A 22,123-nucleotide genomic window follows, 5' to 3' on the forward strand; every position below is an offset into this window, starting at 1 on the left:
GTTCCTGCAACATGATACAGGAGCTGCGTGGTCTGATCAACCCAACCTCAGGGGAGCTGATGAAATATTTGCTCTGTATGATCAGTTAAATCTCCGCCAGGAACTTTATTCAATGGGTGACAAGCAATCAGAAAGGTTTTTCTTGCAGAGCAGTGAGTTCAAAGGAAAGCAACAAAAACATCCCAATATTGACCAGGCTCGTTTATGAAAAGAAACTTGAAGGGTAAACAAAGTGGAGTGGTCAACAAATATTTGAAGAATGTAAATATGAAAGGGAAAGAGAAGCCCTATTAAAAGGTTTTATAACAACCAGAGATGTGATTATATTAAGCTGTGGGAAAAAATTAGGCTGAAGTCAACTCCTTGCAGCCAAGAGCAGGGGAGAAGTGCTATAAAACTCACCTGTCGTGTTTATAAACCCCATTAGGTAACCACTAATAAAGATAAAACAGGGAACTGTCTCACATTGAATCAGAGAACCACAGAATATCCTCAGCTGGAAGGGACCCACAAGGATCATCCAAGTGCAGCTCCTGGTCCAGGAGCCAGAGGCATGGATCAATGCCTCAACAATATCACTTTTTTTTCTCATTTTGCTTTCCACAATCTTCCCAAGAGGCAGCAGCCCAGCTTGCAGCAAGGAGGGCTCTTGAAAGGTTTGTATTCAGTTGGTGTTACAGCTGTTTGAGAGTTACAATTTCAAGGACTGTTTTGACTTGCTGTATTTTTGTTCCCAAAACCTCCCAGAGAAACAGGACCATGTGACTTTTGAGTTTCCTGTGGGAAATCTTGCAAAGTGACATCGAAATCGTCTCAAGTTCTTAATCTGGGTTGTGCCCCTTGAAAGAACAGATGTCCTTAAGGCAATTATGGTATTTCCAAATATGAGCAAGACATCAGTTGCTTTGGGGACAATTGTATGGATCCAGCTTGTGGTGTGGGACAAGTCACCCATGAGAAGGGCAGGGGATAAGGCTGGACAGTTTGCATTTCTGATCCCAACTCTTACATCAATAGAATTTGTGCTCTTTAAAGCTTGTGGTTTAAGCTTTCACAATTTCTTGCTCACCTAAGCCAAGCTTCCAGCAGGGAAGCTTTCTAGTGCACATCTATTAATAAACATGTAAAAAGGAAAAACACCTTTAATCTCCATGTGCCTCATCTGCAAACTAATACTGACATCACCTCCTTTCTTCTACCCTTTGTTCATTTTGACTGTTTAGTGTGGCAGCTCTGACTCTGGAGGTGGGCATGGAAATCTCCAGCACAGCAAGCCCTTGTTTTTAAAAGCCTCTCTCACTGTAAAACAACACAATCTTAGAAACAATTCCATTTCCAAGATCAGTTGTGCTATCAGCCACCTTTAAAAGAGAAATTCAGGAGAATCCACAGGGAAACTATTCTTCCTGCTGGAAAAATAACAGAGCAGGTATTCGAGGCAATGATGGAGTTTTGCTGCCCTGGAGCAGCCGCTGAATATTGCTCAGGTTCTCTGAGCTCCAGCCCTGAGACACATCCTTCTTTCATGGCCCACAGCTCAGCTACAGTTTGCCTCCCAAACCTCATTCCTAAAATGTGCCTCACATTGAAGGGCACCACATGAGCACATCATTTCTCTTAACAGTTGACAGCTCCGAAAAAAAAACAAAATTCCACTTTTGAGAGCTGCACAGCCACAAGCCAATCTCCTCAGGAGCAGAGGGCACTTCTCTCACATCTCCGTGGCTGCTTTACTTCTGTTCCTGTGGGGTCAGAAATACACCAAAATTACAGCTCTGGGGCTCCACCAGCTTTCTAAAATACCTCTGGCTCCTGTGCAAAGCTTTTAATTCACAGCACTTGGTGTGTCCTCACTGCAAGGGATGAGACCTGGCAGACGATTCCTCTGCCCTCTCCTCCTCCTGCCATCTAAACACAGCCTTGTTTGCTCAGTATTTCATTAAAGGAATTATTCTACTCAGAGAGAGCTGTTCTTAACACTAAAGATAAACAAGCTGTGTGTTCCCCCCCCCCCCCAGCTAATTTGTTCTAATTTCATGTGCATATATGGGCTGTTTTTCTGCTACAAAATCTTTGCTGCTCCTGAATATACACCTCAACATCCACCTCTTTCTTCTCCCCAAGTCTTTTTCGTTCCACTCATTTTCTCCTCCATTTTTCTTCTTCCAGTTCCAAGGCCTGAAATTAGGTGTGGTGAAGCCACATTCTTCCAAACCTGGTATTCCAAGTGGTTTGAAAATGATTCCAAATATATACCTCAAATATACATCTGCCTCTCATACCCAAAAACCTCACAAATCTCTCCTTCTCTGCTCCTTTGCCACATGCACGGAGTGGCTGTGACATTGTCAGAGGAGAATGGCAGCATTTTGCATCTTTTTTTAGCTGAAAAAAAGCAGAGCATCTCCCCCCAGGTCACTTGGCTGTGGCCACAGAGAGCATTCTGTCCAGGAAAAAATGGTTACGGGGAGCAAACCACTGGAAAATGTAAAGTACAAGCAACAGCACAGACCTAAATCTGGCCAAATGGAAAACCTTAGCCCAGGAGATGCTCAGAGAACATTCCAGCACCTTGTTTTCAGCACGTGGCTCTGCAAGGGCACACTGAAGTTATGGAAGGAAAAGAACAGCTCCTGATTTCTGTGCAGTATTTGGCTGGGTCTCTCCATTGCCTGAACTTGGATATTTTATACTTGGATGCTATTACTGCTGTTACACCTCAATTTATATCATTTACTTCCACCAGGCTCAAAATACTGAAATTAGCAGTTACCATTCCTAATAAGCATCAATTATAATAATAATAATGGCATTAAGATGCACTTTTCAACCAGGACTGAACTTGGAAGCAGGGGAAGGTTCAAGCAAAAAAAAAAAAAAAAAAATAAAATAGCAGCTGCTTAATCAACCACAGGAATACCAGAACTAGTTTAGAATTGAGAGGAGTCTGATTCCCAGGGGGAATTTCAGCTGGCAAAAGTGATTAAGCAGAAGAGATCTTGACCAGAACATGGTGATTCTGGCCAGAAAGTTCTACAAGAGTTTTGATGGCAATTTTTGGCCCTTCCAAGCCTTGCCAGTGCCCACTTGCTGAGCAAAAGTCCGGCAGAAATTTCAGCTCTGTGAGTTTTCCTTGTTTGGTTCAACACAACCATCAATCACACGCTTAAAAACTGTGGAATCCTGTCCAGCACACCCCTCTCTAGCACCTGTCCCGTGGAAATCCCACACTGCTCCAGAGAAAAGGAGGAGAGCAGTGGTTTGCCTCGTTCTGCAGGCAGGGAAACTGGGGCAGAGGCAACACCAGGATACAAGAGGTCAGGGACAGATCCAGGCACAAAGTGGCCTCTCGTGACTTCCACAGCCAGGACCTCGTTCCCCACTGAAGGGACCAAGCAGCCAAACAGCCCCACACTTCAGCTTTGGCACAGAAAAGCAACACCTGGTCAAGTTTACCTTGACTGAATTTGCCTCTTTCCACGCTTTTTACCCCTGTGCACGTGAGGAAAAGGATCTCTGGGGAAGCCTCACTGCTGCCTCATCCCTCTCAGCTCAAGCCCCGAGCGAGCAATGGCTGCAGAATTCCAGAACAGTTCCAAGCACTTTGCCCTTCACTTGACATTTATGAGGCTGCTGAAGGGCTGGAGAGAGAGAGAGCAAGGTGATTTTACCATCTGATAAGGAGGAAAGGCAATTTTGGAGCCAAACAAATGGTTAGGATTCAATTAGCCCAAATAATCTGCAGCCCAAGGAGAGATCTGAGGGAGAGATTCGGCAAAGTGCAGCATCCTCATGGCTTAAGTCAAAGAATTCCTCTGTCTGGTTGTCCTCAGAGAGGTTTCAACAAGCACATATATCTTAGAGCATAAAATTATAGATGTTTATCCAAGTTTAAAGCAAAAACTGATGCCAAAAGCCGACCACATAACAAACAAAAATCGCTAAAGGGGCGCTTTTGCCAGTCTGTCATCACACAGAGCTGCAAGCAAACCAAATCTCAGACCAAGGCCTTCATAATGGCTCAGTTTTCCTTCAAATAGTCTCCCTCCACTGTAATTTCACATTTTGCCTTTGCTAAAATAGTCACTTCAGTCGTGCTTCACCCCGTGTCACCACTGAAGGTACGAATTCAGCGTGGCAGCCCAGGGCAAAAGCAGGGAAGGAGCTGCTCTGGGCTCTATTTCTGGCTCAGCTGGTGCCCACGAGGACAGCCTGGCCAAGGGAATTGCGTGCAAGATTTTTTCCTTGACAGCAGTGCACTTGGATTAGGCTCCTCTCTGCCTACTATGGCTTCCCACTGCCGAAAAGCCCAGATAAATTAGCACAAAACCTGCCGCTAACACTTAGGAATTATAATTATACAAAACCCTTTACAGAATAAATCCCCCAACGCTGCCCAAAGTTGTTCTTCCAGTCACCTGACACAACATCTTCCTGTACTTTGTGGACAGAGGTTCAGAATGTTCTGGATCCAGGCAGAGATGAGCAAGCCATTAATAAAGGTTTCCTCTTCCCACCACACTGACAGCAAACGGGAACATCCTGATTCCCAAGATCCATTTGCAGAATTTATAAGGAGCGAAAGCCTTTTCTTTCCAAAATGCCAGAGCCATATTTATATGTATGTGGGTCATCCCTGATGGCTTTTAGCAGAGGATTATCAGAACCTATTCCTTCCTTCTGAATAAAAAGCACGGAGAATGATGTAGACGCAGAAAAATCGATGACACAAAACACTAAAATGCAACATTTTAACCTGGAATGTGAAGGTCAAACAGCACAATATGCACAGCAGCACAATTATGTAACTTCAGCAGAACTGTTTTGCTGGGCTCCTCCAGAAATTGAGGAAGAATTGATTCTGGAAATCCAATTTCATTTGGAATCATTTGCGGCGCACGGGAACGAAGTTCATTGTTGCTGCACACGGCAGCTCTTTAAGTCTCTGCAGCATCAATATGAAATTGGGAGTGATTTAAACAGCTTCATCATTTCCTTAGGTAATTAAGGAGGCAAGAATCCCAAACACCCACGTTTGTCACCTTTCTGTGTTACAGCAAGTACCGGTTCTCTGGAGCCGAGGACAGCACACGTCCCTCCTGTCCCTTCTTCACTGCCCTGGGATTTTAGACTTCATAGAAGACACAAGACTCGCCTGTAAGAACAGAGCTAGGCAGGATTAGAGCTTATGTATCCCCCTCCTGCCCCTCTTCCATGCCCTGAGACACTTCCAAAGCCATGGAAAGGGCAGGTGGTGTTGGCCTGGACGAGCCACAAGGAGCCCCTGAAGTCGCAGCCTTACAGAAGCAGAGCTGAATCTGCCTAAAGTTAATCTTCACTGCTCCCTGACATCAAACAACTTCTAATTTTAGCTCTGCTGTTCTGTAACCCTACCTAGTTCCCATCCCACCCCCACAACTACATAATAGATCTTTCCCTCAGATAAGTAGGGTGTTGGAACATTGAGAGTTTTTTTCTCACCCACAGGCACTAGCAGAAAAATGAATTACAGATTTATTTTTAGGCAGAGCCTTTGGCCCTTATTTTCTCAGTGGGCTCCACAGAGCAGGTTCTGTGGTTCAGAAATATTCCAGTCAACAAAGCAGCACAAGTAATGCAGAAGGAACCACAAAAGGAGGAAAATCAGATGAGCAGGGTTTTGTTCAGTATCTCATTTATGGGACAACAAGTTTGGTTTTGTCCCTGAAATGCTCTTCTGCCATTTCAGAGAATCAGAATATTCTGAGTTGGGAGGGACCCACAAGGATGTGCATGGCCCATCCAGGGATCAAACCCACAGCCTCAATGTTATTAGCACCATTTAATTCTCATTTTTCACAGAAGATCTCAATTAGTATCCACCTGTGGTGGATTATGAGCTTCCCAAAATTCCCAACGAGGAAGAACAAGGCGAGCAGCACAGCCTGAGATGAGAGGGGAGGGAAAGCTCAGCCTGTCCTGCTGTAGTTTGTGGCTTTCCCAGAGTTAAAGCTCAAGGCCTGGCTGATTGCAATCCCTAAGGATCTCTGAGATAACAGTGATGTCAGCCTGGAAGCAGAAGTTCTCTCTCACAATGCCATGTCACAACATACAGACGTAAGAAAACATTCCTCTGTGCCACAAAAACGTCTTACTAAACCAAGACTTTAGGCCCTGCTAAAACAAACCCGTGTTGTCACACGTCACAGCAGCGTAGTCAGGGACTGCAGCATCATTCCTGATGCTGGAGCACCACAGTGAGATGCTGCACTGGCACATCAGGGCGTTGCATTGTGCCACAGCCACGTTCTGGGGTCACCCCTCGGGGTCCTGCTGTGCTGCAGAGCCCGGCGAGCACCCCGAGCCCGCCCGGCAGCCCGGGAGACCAGATGGTGGGGGGATCACTTGGGGCACAATTAGGTGGCGTTCTGCACAAATGCAGGGCATCCTGAGAGGGATCAGCACGTTGGCCTGGGCCAGGACAAGCCTGCACCCAGCCCAAGGGTGGCCAGAGGGGCCCTGGTCAAACGCTCTGCGTTATTTTGTGCCATCTCACGGCGGCCTAAAAACTGGCAGGAGCAAATCCCACTGCCAAGTGTCAGAGTGGCTGCTCCCGCTGACAGCATTCTGTCCCTGTGCTCCTGCCCTTCCTGCCACACACAGAAATCATGAGCCTTTTTGCCATTTTTTAAGTCCACTGCTTTTAACCCCAGCAGTGCCAGAACGGGAATCACCGCTCCTACACCAAAGGATCTGTCTGCATCCCATGCACTGGATGTGCTTTATGATTTTGGATAAATACTAGATGCTGTAAAACCATTTCATTGCAAATATTAAGGCTGTGCCAGCCCATTAAAGTACCCCAAGCAAGTCTGACAAGCAGCAAAGCCCAGGGAACTCTGCATTCTGTACTTAGAGCTGTGCTCCTCTAGAACCACACAGTCAGTCCAGCAGCGACACACACGTAGATTTGGGTGACACAGAACCTGAAATAACACCTTTAACTCACCCTTCTGTGCCTGGGTGTTGCAGCACAACCAAATAAATAAAAGTGCCTAGAGGGAGAACACAGTAACTACTGCAAAGATCCAAAATGCTGTATAATGAAATAAGGGAAGCAATCAGAGTGTTTGACTTCTCTGTGGGATTCAGAGGAAGACGAAGAGGATGCTGAAGAGGCAAAGCAAGGAGTGGTCAGCACTTTTTAAGTGTTTCTAGGAGAGCCAGGGGAACTGATTATTGAGAACAGAGGGACCCAGGACAGCCCAGGGCCCCCCAGCCCCTGCCTGGAGCTGAGGAACTCAGAGGGAAGAGCGTCACCTACTGAAGCACCACCAGCATTTCCTCCAGCACGGGGTAATCTGCTTATGTCCCCAGCCAGCCCTGGATCCACCTCCCTCCCCTGCTTAGCTGTGACAGAATTCCCAGGCTGCCTCCAACGTGAGCTGAGAGAGGCTGGGACAGAGCTGGGCACACAAAAGCTCTGCAGTCACACGAGGTGGAGGAGAGGGCTGGAGAGGGCCGGGGAGGGACGCAGTGGGTGCCATGTTAGTGCAGATCCACACGATCCCAGCCTCTCCAACACATGCTCTGCTCTCCTGGTAGTACACTCAGCTATTATGCAACTCCTCGGCCCAACTGCACAGCACAGAAAGCAGCAAAGCACTGCAAAATTTGGGCTTTTTTTTTTTTTTTTTTTTTTTAATTTAACATAAAATAAAAAAAAAAAAGGTGTAATGTTTTCAAACGCCAATAGCTGTGTCATTTGTACAGTCTGTGTTACGCACAGCCATGTACACACAGGGAAAATTCAAAGGCTGTCAGTGTAATTAAATAAAAGAATTACAGAAATTAGGAAAAGAGATGACCTATTGAGTCATCCCTGGCTCTAGCCCGTCCCCTGGGGCCCAGTACAAGATGCCTCCTAGTGCTATACTGTAGTGCTTTTATTTTTTTGCACAGCAAAAAAAAAAAAAAACAAAATCAAAATAGCGACAATAAATAAAACAACAAATAAAAAATAACTTCCCTGGTTTCTCACACTTCACAGGCGAGGATCTCAAAGCACCACATTCATACTGATGCAGAGCAGCACACTTGAGAGAGGCTGTTATTTCTGTGATTACTTCCTTTTTCATTACAGAGAAAAAGGATTAAGGAAAAGGAACAGGCCTTCCCGTTGCTCTTGACATCTACTTCTACCCAAATTACAAAGTCACATTCCACTATTAACTATGGAGCCGTTCCCATCTGATAAAGTTCTGATAAGATCAATTTCATCACAATAATTAAAAGATTATTTATTCCAACTAAGTAGTTTTGCCATCCTAGAGATTTAAGCCAGTTTTGATATATGCAAGATTTATATAAGTCTTTGTTGGTTAAGTTTATATTAGATATAATTGCATTCATATCTGTTATATATGTATATGTTTATGTACCCATGTAAAATACAGGCTCGATGAACAAAAATATTTACATGTGAACATTTCAGATATATATACACACAGCTTTGTTAATTGACTTTCACCCACACAATGTTTTCTTTCACTGCCCACTTATCCAAACCTGGAGAGTTTTCCCCCAAAACACCCGGGAACGATCAAAGAATTAACGAGCACTTTGGTACCTTCCTGGAAGCTCTCGGTTCCCAACTCTAATAATGTCCTTACAGCAACACGCCAGGAAGATGCATCCCCAAAAAGCAGCTATTTAAAGGACAAGCCGAGCAGGAGCCATTCCACGCACGCAGGATTCAAAACAAATTTTTTTCCCTCACTTTTCCTCGGGAAAAATTAAAAAAAAAAAACAAACCCGCACACGCTGATTTTCTCTGCGTGCCAACATCCCCCGAGCCCCGGGGGACGAGCAGGGGCTCAGGTGAGCACACACGGATGCGGATTCACGCAAGCGATGCCTTAAACTGATTTTAGGCGACAGCAGAGGAGGGGAAGGGGTGGCGGCAGCGGGGAGGAAGATGCAGCCAGCGCGGAGGGAGGCTCAGGGCATCACGATGCTGGCGCAGAGATGCCCGGACAGCAGCGGCCCATCGTTATTCCCGGAGCCTCTCCCGGCGGCTCCCTCCCTCCTTTCCCAGCCGCATCCCGCGCCGTCCCCCCGGGGTGATGCTGCAGCGGAACTTGGCGGAGCGCGCATCCCTTTCCCCCGCAGCGCGATTTGGGGGACAGGCGTTTTTTGGGGAGGGGAGTGGAGGGGGGGAGCGACGGCACCCAGCGCTTACCAGGCGAGCTTGAACCCTTTCATTAGTACAGCCACGATAATCCGCTGCCCGTGTCCTTGTCTGCCCACTGACAGCTCCAGAGGTCCCAGGACATATTGGAGGAGCCGCGGCCGGCGAGCGTCCCGCGGGGAGCGCCGAGCCCCATGCGCCGAGCCCCCCGCGCCGGGGCACGGCCGCCCCCCGCCCCCGGGGCACCCCCAGCCCCCCGCAGACAGGCTCAGGGCTCCCCGCAGCAGCAGCGCCAGCGGCTGAGCCGCCCCGCTCTCTGCTGAGCATGTGCAGCAGCCGCGGGACCGCAGCATCCCATGGCATCCGCGCTGCCCGCCGCGACACGTCGCGACAGCGCCAGGAGAGGGGGATGCGCCCGCTCCGCCACCCCCCTCCCGGGCCGTCACATCACTGCCTTCCCCCCCGGACCTCTCCCTCCGGAGCGCGCTATGGCAGAATAATCGAGTTTATATCAGTCAAGGGTATGCCAAGGGGTTGGAATGGACCGTAAGGAGCATCTCGTTCCACCCCCCTGCCGTGGGCAGGGACACCTCCCACCGCTCCAGGTTGGGCCAACCTGGTCTTGAGCACTTCCAGGGATGGGGCAGCCACAGCCTCCCTGGGCGACCCACTGCGATGCCTCCCCCCCCTCGTGGTAAAGAACTTCTCTATATCGATATTTATTTACATAGATATTTTATACCTAACCTAAATTTTCCCCTCTTTCCATTTGCACCCCTTCCTCCTTGTCCCATCAGTTCATTTTATACCTAACCTAAATTTTCCCCTCTTTCCATTTGCACCCCTTCCTCCTTGTCCCATCAGTTCCTTTTATACCTAACCTAAACTTTCCCCTTTTTCAAGTTGTACCCCTTCCTCCTTGTCCCATCAGTTCATTTTATACCTAACCTAAATTTTCCCCTTTTTCAAGTTGTACCCCTTCCTCCTTGTCCCATCAGTTCATTTTATACCTAACCTAAATTTTCCTCCTCTTTTCCCTTTACACCCATTACTCCTTGTCCTACCAGTTCCTAACAATCAGTCCCTTCTCCAGCTTCCCTGGAGGGAAGAGAGTTGGTCCCCCCCCAGGGCTCTCTGCACAGGGATGGATTAACCCACCTCTCCTCTGAAAGGGCTGAGGAACAACTGCTACAGAAAGCAAAGGGAACCTGAATTTCCCAATGGAAACTGAAATCTTCAGAGGGGCAGGGGACAAGTCCCTGCCCTGGAGCTGGAGGGGGGGTGTCTTATCTGGTGCCAGCCACTGCTCTTGCACACATGGAACAAGGGAGCCGTTGTTGCCCCATCACTTTATCAGGGAAGAACCAAAACCTCTTCCCCCCCCACCGTTACCAGAGACCTTCTGCACCACAGCACCCACAGGGCCAGGCCTGGCAGAGAGGGGGAAGTGCCAGTTATTGCATTACCACCCACGTTTCCTGCAGCACACTCTGCTTTTTCTGGGAATTCTTCTATTCATCTTGCAGCATCTGAACACAGCTTGCTGCTCCAGCACACAAATTCATAGGGAATGGGGCAGAATATTTCAAATAACCTGTAGCTTAACTATTTCTTAGTAAAGGGTCATTTAAATTACTTCAAAAAGTGAAGTAGTTTGGGAATGCCCAAGATGAACATATACACTCTTACTCCATACAGAGATCTCTGAACATCTTTGGCCTTGGGAGAGGAATTGTCTTGCTTGTAAATCCTACAGGCATTCATGTTTCAGGGGTGGTAAAAAGAGCTATGTATAAATAAAAATATTCTGCTAGCTTGAAGGTATTTTTAAGGTATTTTGTCATTCTTCTGCACCCAGATACCCCCATCCCCATGATTGCAGATGATGGAAAAGTGCACTGATAAAAAACCTGGACCTGTAAAATCACCATGTCCTCTCTGTTCACTGCTCAGGGGACAGAAGGGGGCTTGTAGCACTAATTCAGTGTCTGTGTTCTGGTTTTCAAAGCTTTGTGAAATTTGTCCAAGGAAACACAGACTGCAATGCCCACACCCCCCTTGGAAAGCAACAAACGTGGTTCTTTGCTTTCCTACTTCACCTAATAAATGGCACCAGATCTTTTTTCTGACTCTCCCAAGTCCTGAACAGATGGAGAGCAGCAGAGCTCAGCTCTGAATTCAGCAGCAAGTCACTTCTGAGGGGCTTTGATCATTCCAGGGCAGGAAACGGGATCGTGGCACTGGGGCTGAAGCTTCAGAACCCATGTGAGTAACACTGAAATGGGGAGCTCAGCTGCAACAGGAAAGCTCAGCTCAGTGCCAAGGGCCCCCAAAATGCTTCCCAGACACTTGTGAGATGTTACTGCAGGAGGAAGCAACGAGGGTGAAAGTGCAGCTTGTGCAGCATCATCTTCAACTGCACTTGTGAAGGCAAGTGTGGGCAGTGCCTGCAGGAGAGCCCCAGGGCAGAGGGGAGATCCCAAACACCCCCTCTGTGAGAACTGATCCCAACAGGAACTTGGCAACACACCTTTTGGTTTATTTGTGGACAAAAGTCATGAATTTAGCCATAAAGCTGAACACACACTTTGCCCCATGACAAAACAAACCAAAAAAAAAAAATACATTCAAATCTCCCCCCACATAATCCCAGCCTCAAGCCCTCATCAGGACCAGCCTGTGCTGGCTTGGCCTTGGCTTTTGTCCACGAGATGCTCTGGGGCCTGCAGGTTGTCAAGGAGGGAAGCAAATCACAGTGCTGTAAAATGGGTCAGGAGACCTGCAAGCTTGGCAAATCTAGGACAGACTAATGCTGCAGAGTCACATGTTTGGAAATCAAAGCTCAGGCAAGAAAGGTATTAAGAGATAAGCAGTCATGCACTTCTCTTTTTTTTCTCTTTGCCAAATAACGTGAGGGTTGGGAAGTTATCAAAGGAGAGAGATCACTCAGGAGGTGTTTGTTGGAACACCTGTCTGATGGGTGCAGCCGCCTCTGCCACAACTCCCCTGGGACCTGCTCTCCAAAATCCTCACAGCAGGACCTGCAAGGGGCTGGGGGTCACCCACCCTCTCCAGAGACCCCCAAAGCAGGTGTTGCTGCTCTTTCCAATCCCAATCCCACATTCACTTGGCTAATTGTCCATGCTAATGCTGCATGGACAAGCCCTTTCCTTTCCTCCAGCCTCTGCACGTAACTATTCCAGTGGATTAAAAAAAAAATTACAATTTCAATAAGGTAACAAAAAAAACCTGTGCAGATATCAAGAGAGACAGGCTATGCACAGGCACCCTGTCCACCTCCACAGTGCTAAGAATACTTATAAGTCACATGCAAGTAGAATTCCAGATAAATTATCAACCTACTCCATCCAGAGCACCCAACCCACAAAGCAGGAAAATGGAAGAAAGCACTCAGAACTGTGGATTGACAGATCCTACCCTGCTCTGCTTCACACCTCTGCTTTGCAAAGGGGAAGCCCTAAATCCCTGTCTTCTCACTCATCCATGGATTTACATTTTAAGGAGACACTCAGAAAGTGGTTGTAATAAACATCATTGATGTATTGTTTTGGTCTGTATAAACGTTGATATAAGTGAAAATATCTTTGAGGGTCATGTTTTGCATGAGAAAGAGCTTTCCCCAAGCCATTGTTATTTAGATCAAAATTCTTTTTCCCTTCCAGTCATAAAGTCTGTAAATCAAATAATTTTATTGGAATGTAATTCTAATTATGTTATAACTCTAATTCAAATTATTCTAATTTGGAGAAGGGATCTTTTGTTTTTTTAGGTGCAGCATTTGCTAAAGCACAAACAATAAATAATAACAAGACAAGTTTATGTGGTGTCCTGCCCTGCCTCACCCCCTGTCCCTTCCCCCAGGCAAAATTCTCATAAACTTCAAAAAGAATTAAACGAGATAATTTGGATCCTGGCCTAATGCCAGTAATATTTTTAAGTATTTCTGGTCCAGAGCAAGAATGCCACGACCACAGACAGATCCCTTGTGGCTTCTGGTTGCCTCCAGCACCAGTGAGGATGAGGAAGTCAAGCAGCACACACAGACACTAAAAACAGCAACAAAGTAAAAACTATGCAGAACTTTCTCAAACTGAAGAAAGACTTGGAAATTATGAGTAGCAGGGGAAAAAAAAAAAAAGGGGGGGGGTGTAGAAAAAAAAGACCGGATGTTTTCCTGACCTGCAAGTACAAACTGTCAAAGCCTCATGAATTTTAAAAGTTAAGGCTGGAATACACAAAACCAGAGTTACTTTTTTTCTTTTTTTTCCTCCCTGACCTCCTACTTGGATGAAAGAAACACTAAATGGTCCTGTCCAGATAAAACAGTGCTTTCCATGCCCTCTGCACAGCCAGGAACATCTGTACAGAGTGACAGGCATGAATTAGGTCTCGCTGTTCTCTTGTTTTCCGATCAGATGGGAGAAAGAGGCAATTTTTGTGCAGCATTTCGGCCTGGGTGGGAGCTGGAAGCACAGAGGCAACTCCAGAAATTAAAATTCATACAACAGCGTTCAATATTTAGCACTGTTTTATTCACAGACAGCTATTTTGCACTCCCTATTGTCTTCCTCCCCTCACACACACTTCCCCAGGCAATCCCAGCCAGGTGCTATCTAATAAATCCAAGGAAATCATCTCTAAGTAAAAGCTCTGTGGTGCTGTAAACAGGCACCTTGCCTGCCTTCACTCATCATTCCTGTTACAGCTGAGAACAGAAACATTTCCTTCAAGGTGGAACAAGTAAATCAGGTGCTTAAATACCTCTCCCCACCCCCTAAAAGGTCTATGGACTTTCTAAGTGTGTCCCTGCAGCTCAGAGAGCAGGAACCTTTCAGTGTTGGTGAAATAAAAAGCATCTCTGTGACTGATGTCCCTCACTGCCACTGGTTCATCACTTGGGAAGTGATTCATGTCTTCCCAAGGAGCTTTTCAGCTCCACATTGACCTGGTTTCCCCCCCTCTCCAACAGGTTATCTGCTTCCCCCCTGGCACTCAGCAAGGAGCAGGGATGGAATAATCAGGGATTTTACTTTTAGGAGGAACCCCCTGAAAGCACAGCTGGGAGGTGACAAAGCCCCCAAAGGTGTCACTGTCCCCAAGGTGCCCCAAAGCATAAAAAGGGACGGTTTTTTGAGTCCCCCAACAGGTCTGAAAAGCCTCAAGATGAGGATGGGTGATGGATTACCCTGGGATTAAAACCACGGGCTACTCAGTACTGAAAAGTGCAGTTCTCTTTTTAATGAGCTAAATATGGGCCCATTCTTTGGCGTGTCAGGAAATGCCAGTTCTGGAGACACCCCCAAAGGTGCCTCAGCAGCAAAGGAAGCAACAGTGCAACACAATGGAGAGCAGCAACATCCTGATATCCCATCCCAGGGCTGCTCTGGGATCACTTCAGGCTGAGAAAACAAAGCTCTTAAACGCTCTCAGAAGGTCAGTTCTTCCAGACTGACCCCCAGCAGAAATTAAGTAAAATTAATATCACCCTTTGGAGGCTCCAAACCGACTGTAAAAAGGGGTAACTGACCCCAAGCCAGAAAAGAAAAACAGACCATGGAAGAACAGGTGGGTTTCAACAAAGAATAGGGAGCTAAACATCAGCACTTGCTATGGTTAAGGCCAAATCAACCTGTACACATTCCAGGAATATTTACATAACCAATTTCCAAGATGCATCTGTTTCAGGAGGTTCACACTAAACTCAGTTTTTCACTCAAGCTGCATTTCCCTGAAAAGATAAATAGGTTTTAAGCACATTCGTGCTAAGATGGTGCTTTGACACTGTAGATCATGTTTGCCTTTAGTTAAAGACACGAAACTATAAATAACAGGTACAGACAAAGAGAATTTTCAAGTGGCTTTGTTGTTTCTGTCATTGAAAATGTCTGTTTTTCAACACAATAAAGCTTGAGATCCCCAAAGTGCCACCACAGCTCTCACTGAAGTGGAGTGTCACTCAACTGGCTCCAAGGCCAGAGACCCTCCAGCATCTCAGTGGGAATTGTTTCCAAGCCCTAGAAGTGGGTTTGCAGGGACAAACAGCTGAAGCTTGAACCAACATGACAGTGAGGATGAGTTCACCTTTAGAAAGCAACATTTACCCAGAAGTACCTCCTAAAACTCACTGACAGACATTAAAAACTCAAAACCTGTATTTAACCCAGTCCTGGGGAAAAACAGGGCACCAGCTCCACCCAGGCTTCTGGGATATGGGATTGGAAGTAGTTAGTGCTTAGCAGAAATACATGTGAAAGGCAAAACTCAGCTGGAATTCTGGCTGAGTCATAAGCCCTTCAATCTGTCAGCAGCACCACAGGGGGGGTTCTGAGCACGGACTTCTAAGCCCAGGAAGGAGTTGGTTCCTGGAACACAACACGCCCATGTTCCCATGCTCAAGGACCCAGCCAGAGCAAGCTCAAAAGCAGGGGGTTAAAATCCCTTTGCCTCTCTCCAGCCAGGCTTAACTTCAGGCCCTGCAGAGGAAAAGAGCCCAGGACACGTTTTGCAGGCACATCCCCTGCACTTTAGCCTTGCTCTGATCCCAAGGAGTCACACTGGTGGCCAGCTCGTGCTAGAAACAACCTCTTTGCTGTAAAGACCTCATGAGTGGTCCTTGCCACGATGAACCATCATCCAGTGGCGACAGCCTTGTGCTTCCCAGGTCACCAAACCATCCTCAAGCCATTTCTACCTCACAAAGCCCATCTCAATCCATCCAGCTCCATTCCCAGATTTCCAGGCTGCCAGCCCACAGGAAAAGCAGAACCCACAGCCCGGTAAGAGCAGCAGCACAGGCAACAGAGAAGCCTCACAGAAAAGGGCGGATGCATCCATAAGCTCGAATTACTTTCTCCCTCGACACTCCCCCGAGATCCTTCTCCAAAAAAAAGAGAGGCTGCCAGAAGGAATTTCTCGGTCGCTGGGAGTGGAAAGCTGCCCCTAAAGCACCCTCTAGTGTCACTCTCTCACCCAGCAGGCTCTGCCGGCATCCCTGCTCCCACCTCAGAACGCCCCGGCAGGAACACAAAGCTCCCTTATTTCCCTCCCTCCCGCCCCCGACCTTCACCTACAGCACCGACATTCCACGGTTCTCCCCAACCTTACAGCACTGTGGCCACTGAGTACCATCCTCCCAGAGCCTAAATCCCACGCTCAACCCCAGCACTCCCAGCATCGGGGAGGGTGGTCAGGAGAAAGCAAAAAGGTTGAGGGACAAAGTAAGAAGTTGCCAAGCGAGACCACTTACGCACAGTGAGGACGGCAGCATTTCCATCCTACCTTTGCTGTCGCCATATCAGACGTCTCCATGTTTTCTGCTTGGCCTATCAGTAAACAAAGAGCGTTGGAGGAGGGAGAAGGGAGGGGAGAGAAAGGGAAAGTCAAAAGAGGATGAAGAAGAACGACTTGAAGAAGGGGAACAACTTGACAGCGGGGCGAGAACAATGAAAGAGTCACTTCAGCGCTCGTTCCAAGCGTTCCCTCCTGCCCCCACAGAAGGGCATCTCAGGCAGATAGTCCCAATTTAGATACTTGTTTGGAGTCTGGCACAAGACCTGAGTCATTGCCATCCCCCCCAACTCCTCCCCCCTGCCACCACCCAAAGGTCTAAGCTGAGGAACACAGAGGACCCTCCTCCCAGCTTCCCTTTTACGTGTGAGCTCTTTAGGCTGAGCTCTGCGGGAGCAGGGGAACAACCCATCTCCCTCTGGCTCCACGGGAAGGGGCAATGACACAACCCCCCCCAACCCCGAGTGGGTATTTTAGGAGTCAGGAGAAAGGGAGAAAGCAAGTGGGTTCTGGGCAGTGCACGGGTAAAAAGGAGGAGTGATCAGGCACGAGAAGGACTGAAGTAGGGAAGGCAAAAGTGACGGGGATGAGCCAGCCAGGTGGAGAAGCGATGGTGCAGAACAGGCATACCAGAGCTCATGGAAAGGGAGAGTGGCACGTGCAGAGACAAACGCAAGGTGGAGGCTCCTCAGCTGCATCCTGCTGAGAACACTCACCTCGGAGCAACACTCCCAAACGACTGGGCCTCAACTAGTAACTCTTTGGTGCACGCTCAGCTCGGGCTGCAAAGCGCCAGATCCCCAGCTAAGGTGAGCTCGGTCCCGGCATCAAGAGGCATCCGTAGCTGCGCGGCCCTGCCCGGATTGGCGGAGCAGGGTGACTTCACGCCGCCCCATCCATCACCCAGCTTCTCCCTCCCTGGTCCTCCCAGCCCCTCCTGGCCTACTTTACCCCGGGAAATCAGCCCTGGAGCCTGAGAGCCAGCCAGGGAACGCTGCACGCAGCTCCCCGGAGCGCTCTGGCAGCGCCAGCCAGCCAGACGTGAGCAATCCTGGCTGGGAGGGAGGCAGGGAAAACACTGCGGAGCTCGGGCAAATTAAGAGCCTCCGAGGGCTAGAAAACGTCGCCGCTTGAAAGTGCTTATTCATAGCCCGGTGCAGCACAGCAGGCACCGCGCCGGAGCACACAAAGACCGGGGGCACACAAGGCAGCTTGCACACACGCTGAAGGGCAGCTCCTTCCCTGCAAAACCAGACCCCGCTCCTATTCCCTCGTGCACAGGAGTTCACACGCTCTCCCCCTTCACCCACCCCCCTGCCAGGGGTTTTACTGTATTAAACATTTTACAGAGCTGGCATTAATCTTTTTTTTTCTAAACCAGATGTTGCCCCCCCCCCCCCCCCCCCCCCGTGCCAGATGTGCAGTGCAAAGAGTCCGGGAACAGGCAACGATCCTCAGCGCTCAGCCCACCTCTGAAAAGGGCCATCGGTGGAAAACACAGCGAAAACTCCTGCCAAGTCCTGTCTTGGCACACAGAAAATGTGTATTTTGGTATGTTTCTGCTGCGAGGCATTCGTGCTTGCACAAATCAGAGCTGGCACACTGCACCTTTGTGCTCAGAATATACAAATGCTCTGAAAGAGGGGAGGTTTACAGTAGATATTAGGAAGAAATTCTTCCCTGGGAGGGTGGGGAGGCCCTGGCACAGGTTGCCCAGAGAAGCTGTGGCTGCCCCATCCCTGGAAGTGTCCAAGGCCAGGTTGGACAGGGCTTTGGAGCAACCTGGGCTAGTGGAAGGGGGTTAGAACATAATGATCTTTAACATCCCCTCCAACCCCAATCATCCTGTGATTCCCTAAAATCCACCAACGTCCTGCTCACCAGGGACATAAAGCCCATTTTCTGAACACGTATTTTTAACCTCCATCCCAAGAGTTGCTGTGGGTGTAACACAGCTTCAACACACCCAACCCAATGCCACAGGGGGGAAAAAAAATCCCCACAGCACCCAAGCTGGTTCCACTCACTGGGATAAGGACTGTCATCCTGGTTGCCCACTAAATGAATTCCAAATGCCTCCTGTGCCATAACACTGTAGTGTGAAAAGTAACCATAAAACATCCAGTGCAGACAGAGAGAGAGCCAAACAGCAAGTGGACAATCTGCTCCTCAGTCCCTCTTTTACAGGGCCACTGGTGTCCCTTAAGGACTGTCTACTCATGTGCATTTTGCTGCAAGTATTCACAGCAGCGTGGGGGGGGGGGAAAAAACACCCCACAGCAGCTCCATGAAGGACTTGCAGCAAATCCTAAGCTAAAGAACCAGCAAAGGCTTTGCAATTCAGAAAAAAAAGCTGATTTTCCACGTCAGCCCCTTCACAGCAGAGGCTCTCTGCAGTTCCAGCAGCTCAGGAACTTAAAAGCAAACAGGAAACATCTCCCGAGGAAGTCCACTGTTGGGAAGGGAACAGCCCACTGTGACAGCCTTGAGCTCTGGGTAGGAATTTAAAGCTCTATAAATAGCCCCAGCAACGGTCCTGTTAGCCCGGGGTTTGAGCTCATAATTGCCACCTTAAAAATCAGAAAACATTGCTTTTTATAAGCATTGCTTGCCAGTGTCACTGCCCCTTCAAACAGTCACACTCACAGCCAGCTGGGCATCCCCTGGAGAGAGGTTTTACTGCTGCCCATCACTGCAGTTCTGGCTCCTCACTCACCAGAGCAGACCCACCTCTCCAAGATCCTGAAAAACTCACTTATCAACACCCACACAGTGCAAACAAGGGGCTTAGAAGGCTCAGATAGATTAATTCTCCAGGAAAGGTGCGTGACCTGCAGGCAGAGCGTGTGACGTGCTCCCTGTGAGCCACCACCTCAGCCACACTTTGAGTCTCCCATATGGTAAAAAAAAAAAAAAAAAAGGAAAGGAAAAAAAAAACTCTGCAGGAGTTGGGGAAGCAATTAAAAAAACCCAAACAAACTAACCCTGTGTCTCTGTGAAACACGCACACAAAACAAAACCTGTTAGTGACAGAACCAGTGGGAGGGAAAACTAGAAACGAATTAGGAAATGTTATGGGGAGAAAGAAAGAACTGCTACAAAGGACGCCAGAATGTAAGGGAGAGAGAGCTGAACTGTTAACAGTGCACCTTGGTGGACAGATCCCCAGGAAAATGTGCCAGATGGGTAAAATCCTGAATCCTTCCTGAAGTCAGCAGTGTTCTGCAGCCTTACAGCCCCTGCTGTCAGAGAGAACCACATGGACTCTGGGAGCCAGGGCACACCTCCATTTCCCCGGGAAACAATCTCAGAGGGGACTCCCTCTTTGCTGCAGCAGCTGGGAAGTCACATGAGACTTCGTTTCCAGAGAAAAAAAAAAAAATATGGATTTCACTTCTCTGGGCATCATGGGAGCTGTAGTCGCTGCCCAGGGCAGAAAAGTCTCTGCTTTGAGCTGTGTGACTGCAGTGTTTGTCAGCCTGGGGGTGTGGAAGGGAGAGCAAGGGAGAACAGCATCACAGCACAAAGGCAGTACCACTGGAAGAAGAGACTGGAGAATCAAAAGGAGAAAAATCATACAGAGACTTGGGAATAGGAAGAATGTACCCTTGTGTCAGGAGGGCAGAAAAAACTGGGATGATTCAGACTGTTACTGCTGCTTTCTCGAGCAATATTATAATCAAAGAGCACTGCTGCTTTCTCACAGAGCCTTTTGGCTCTTTCCCCCCCTCATTTTCTTGCCTGTTTGAATTCTTAACCTTCCATTTGCTTGAGGGTGGTGCAATAACCTCTCCCACCCCAGCACGGACTCATGCACTCTGAAAAGCAGGCCAACAGAAAGCTCCATGACTCATGGCATGCCTCAGAGAAAAAAATCCCTCTCTCATTGGAATTCCCGAGAAAATTAAAAGTCATCTTCTCATTTTTACCTTCCTCACCAAGGAACTTGCAGCCACCATGAAAAGGCAGTAATGTGATAGCTGATAAGCTGCTCTTTCATTAAGGGCAGGAGATTCTGGAATAACTCATGGCTTGAAATAAGTCTCATCACATCACAGCCCAACACCTGCACCAAGCAAGCTTTTCACTCAGCTGAACATCTGGTCTCTCAAAATCAATGCCTAAATCCAAGACTCTTTGTAACTTAAATCTTTCAAGTACCTCAACCTAAACCTTTATATGGAGTCCAACAACCTTCAGGCTTTGGGCTGGCACTGTCCAAGGGATCATTCACAGACACACGTGGAGAAACCAAGCCTTCTGTGCTCACCTGGACCTCATGCAATGTCCTCTCCTGGACAAAACATAATCTAATGTTACAGATAAAAGGGTGAAACACTTGCACAGGAACACACACCACAGTATTTTGGGTTTAAGTATATAAAAACCACTGCATGTCCACGAAAGGAAGAGAAAGGTCCTGCATCCTTCATTTCTCAAACCTGAGACAGAAGGAGATAAAACAGGAGCTTGAGACCCAGGGGTTAAACACAAGCTTCCAGTTTGAATGAAGGCATTGCAGCTCAGCAGGGAAAGCCTCCCACAGCCCGAGTCACTCACTACCTCTGGCATGTTTGAGGGCTCTTCCAGTGGCAGTGGCATCAACATCAGGGCAGAACAAAGGCTGGCAGGCTGCAAACAGGAACACAATGCAGAGGATGCCTCTTTTCCTACACTGTCACAACCCACAAATTCCTTGGGGACCCAGACCCAAGACCCCTGGTTTCTGAGGACACTGATGGGTGGTGCACTGAGAAACAGCCTCCTCCTCAAGCTCATGTAAAGAAGCCTGAGCACTCATGTCTAAGCCTGAAGCAAAGATCCTTTTCCAGAGTAAAGGAATAATGAAATCTTACAGTGTTAGAAGCTTTGTCAGACCCATATCCCTCCAACACGCCTGTATTCACGTGGCCTGTCATTTAAACAAGAGGAAGGGGTTCAAGAGAGTGAAATCTTTAGCATTGTCAAAGATTTGGGACAGGGACAGGGAAGGGAAAGCAAGCAGCAGATAAGGCTTAAGGAAAAATATTAGGCCAAACTTGCAGGAAAACAGGGAAAAAAAAGCAGAGGGGCTCAAGGGCAGACCTTGAGCTGGTACCATCACAATGCCTGACCTTGGTGCAGTGGGGGGACACATGCTGCCATGTCATCACCAAAATGCACAACAAACACTCTGCAAAGGCCCAAAAGAAACGGCTGGGGGGGAAAAACAAGGAAAAGGGGGAGAAGGCAGAGAAGAAAGGCAGAGGTCAGCGAGCACTCACACGGTTACAGTCATCTGCAGAAAGGGGGGATCTGTCCAAGTGCCAGCAGGGCTCCCCAACAACCTGGGGCAGCGTCACTTCAGCAGCCAGGGAGCACAGACACTGCTGGAGTCAAGGAGGAGGAAATCCCAGCTGGGTTACACACGCACAGCAGCACCAGGGGGGAAGCAGCACAGAGCCGGGACCTCGGGATCCACCCTGGGAGCAGGGAATGCCATGGAGCTGGGGCAGGGGGGGTTTGACTGGGGTGGGAGTCACTGCAGCCTGGCCCCCGAGGGAAGGAGCAGTGACTGGGCTGATGAGAAGGCAGAGCTGTGGAGAGATCTCCAAAGAGCCTGATCTGGGCTCTCTGCTCTCAGATTTCTTCCATCACAGGCAATTC

General features: G+C 48.3%; 1 protein-coding gene across 4 annotated transcripts in view; it reads right to left on the reverse strand.

The window, feature by feature from the left end:
- GRAMD1B (GRAM domain containing 1B) overlaps positions 1-22,123 on the reverse strand; it is an 88,585-nt gene that overhangs the window by 46,906 nt on the left and 19,556 nt on the right. The window contains exon 1 of one of the 4 annotated variants that reach the window (XM_027720993.2): positions 9,221-9,629. The exons of the other annotated variants lie outside the window; for them this stretch is intronic. Coding sequence (XP_027576794.2) covers positions 9,221-9,522 — 302 coding nt within the window. The 5' untranslated portion in view covers positions 9,523-9,629. Of the gene's footprint in view, positions 1-9,220; positions 9,630-22,123 lie in introns of those variants that run through there. 4 annotated transcript variants of the gene reach the window in all.

Source organism: Pipra filicauda, unplaced genomic scaffold (assembly GCF_003945595.2).
Source record: "Pipra filicauda isolate LSUMZ 115617 unplaced genomic scaffold, ASM394559v2 scaffold182_size1470994_pilon, whole genome shotgun sequence".
Lineage (NCBI taxonomy): Eukaryota > Metazoa > Chordata > Aves > Passeriformes > Pipridae > Pipra > Pipra filicauda.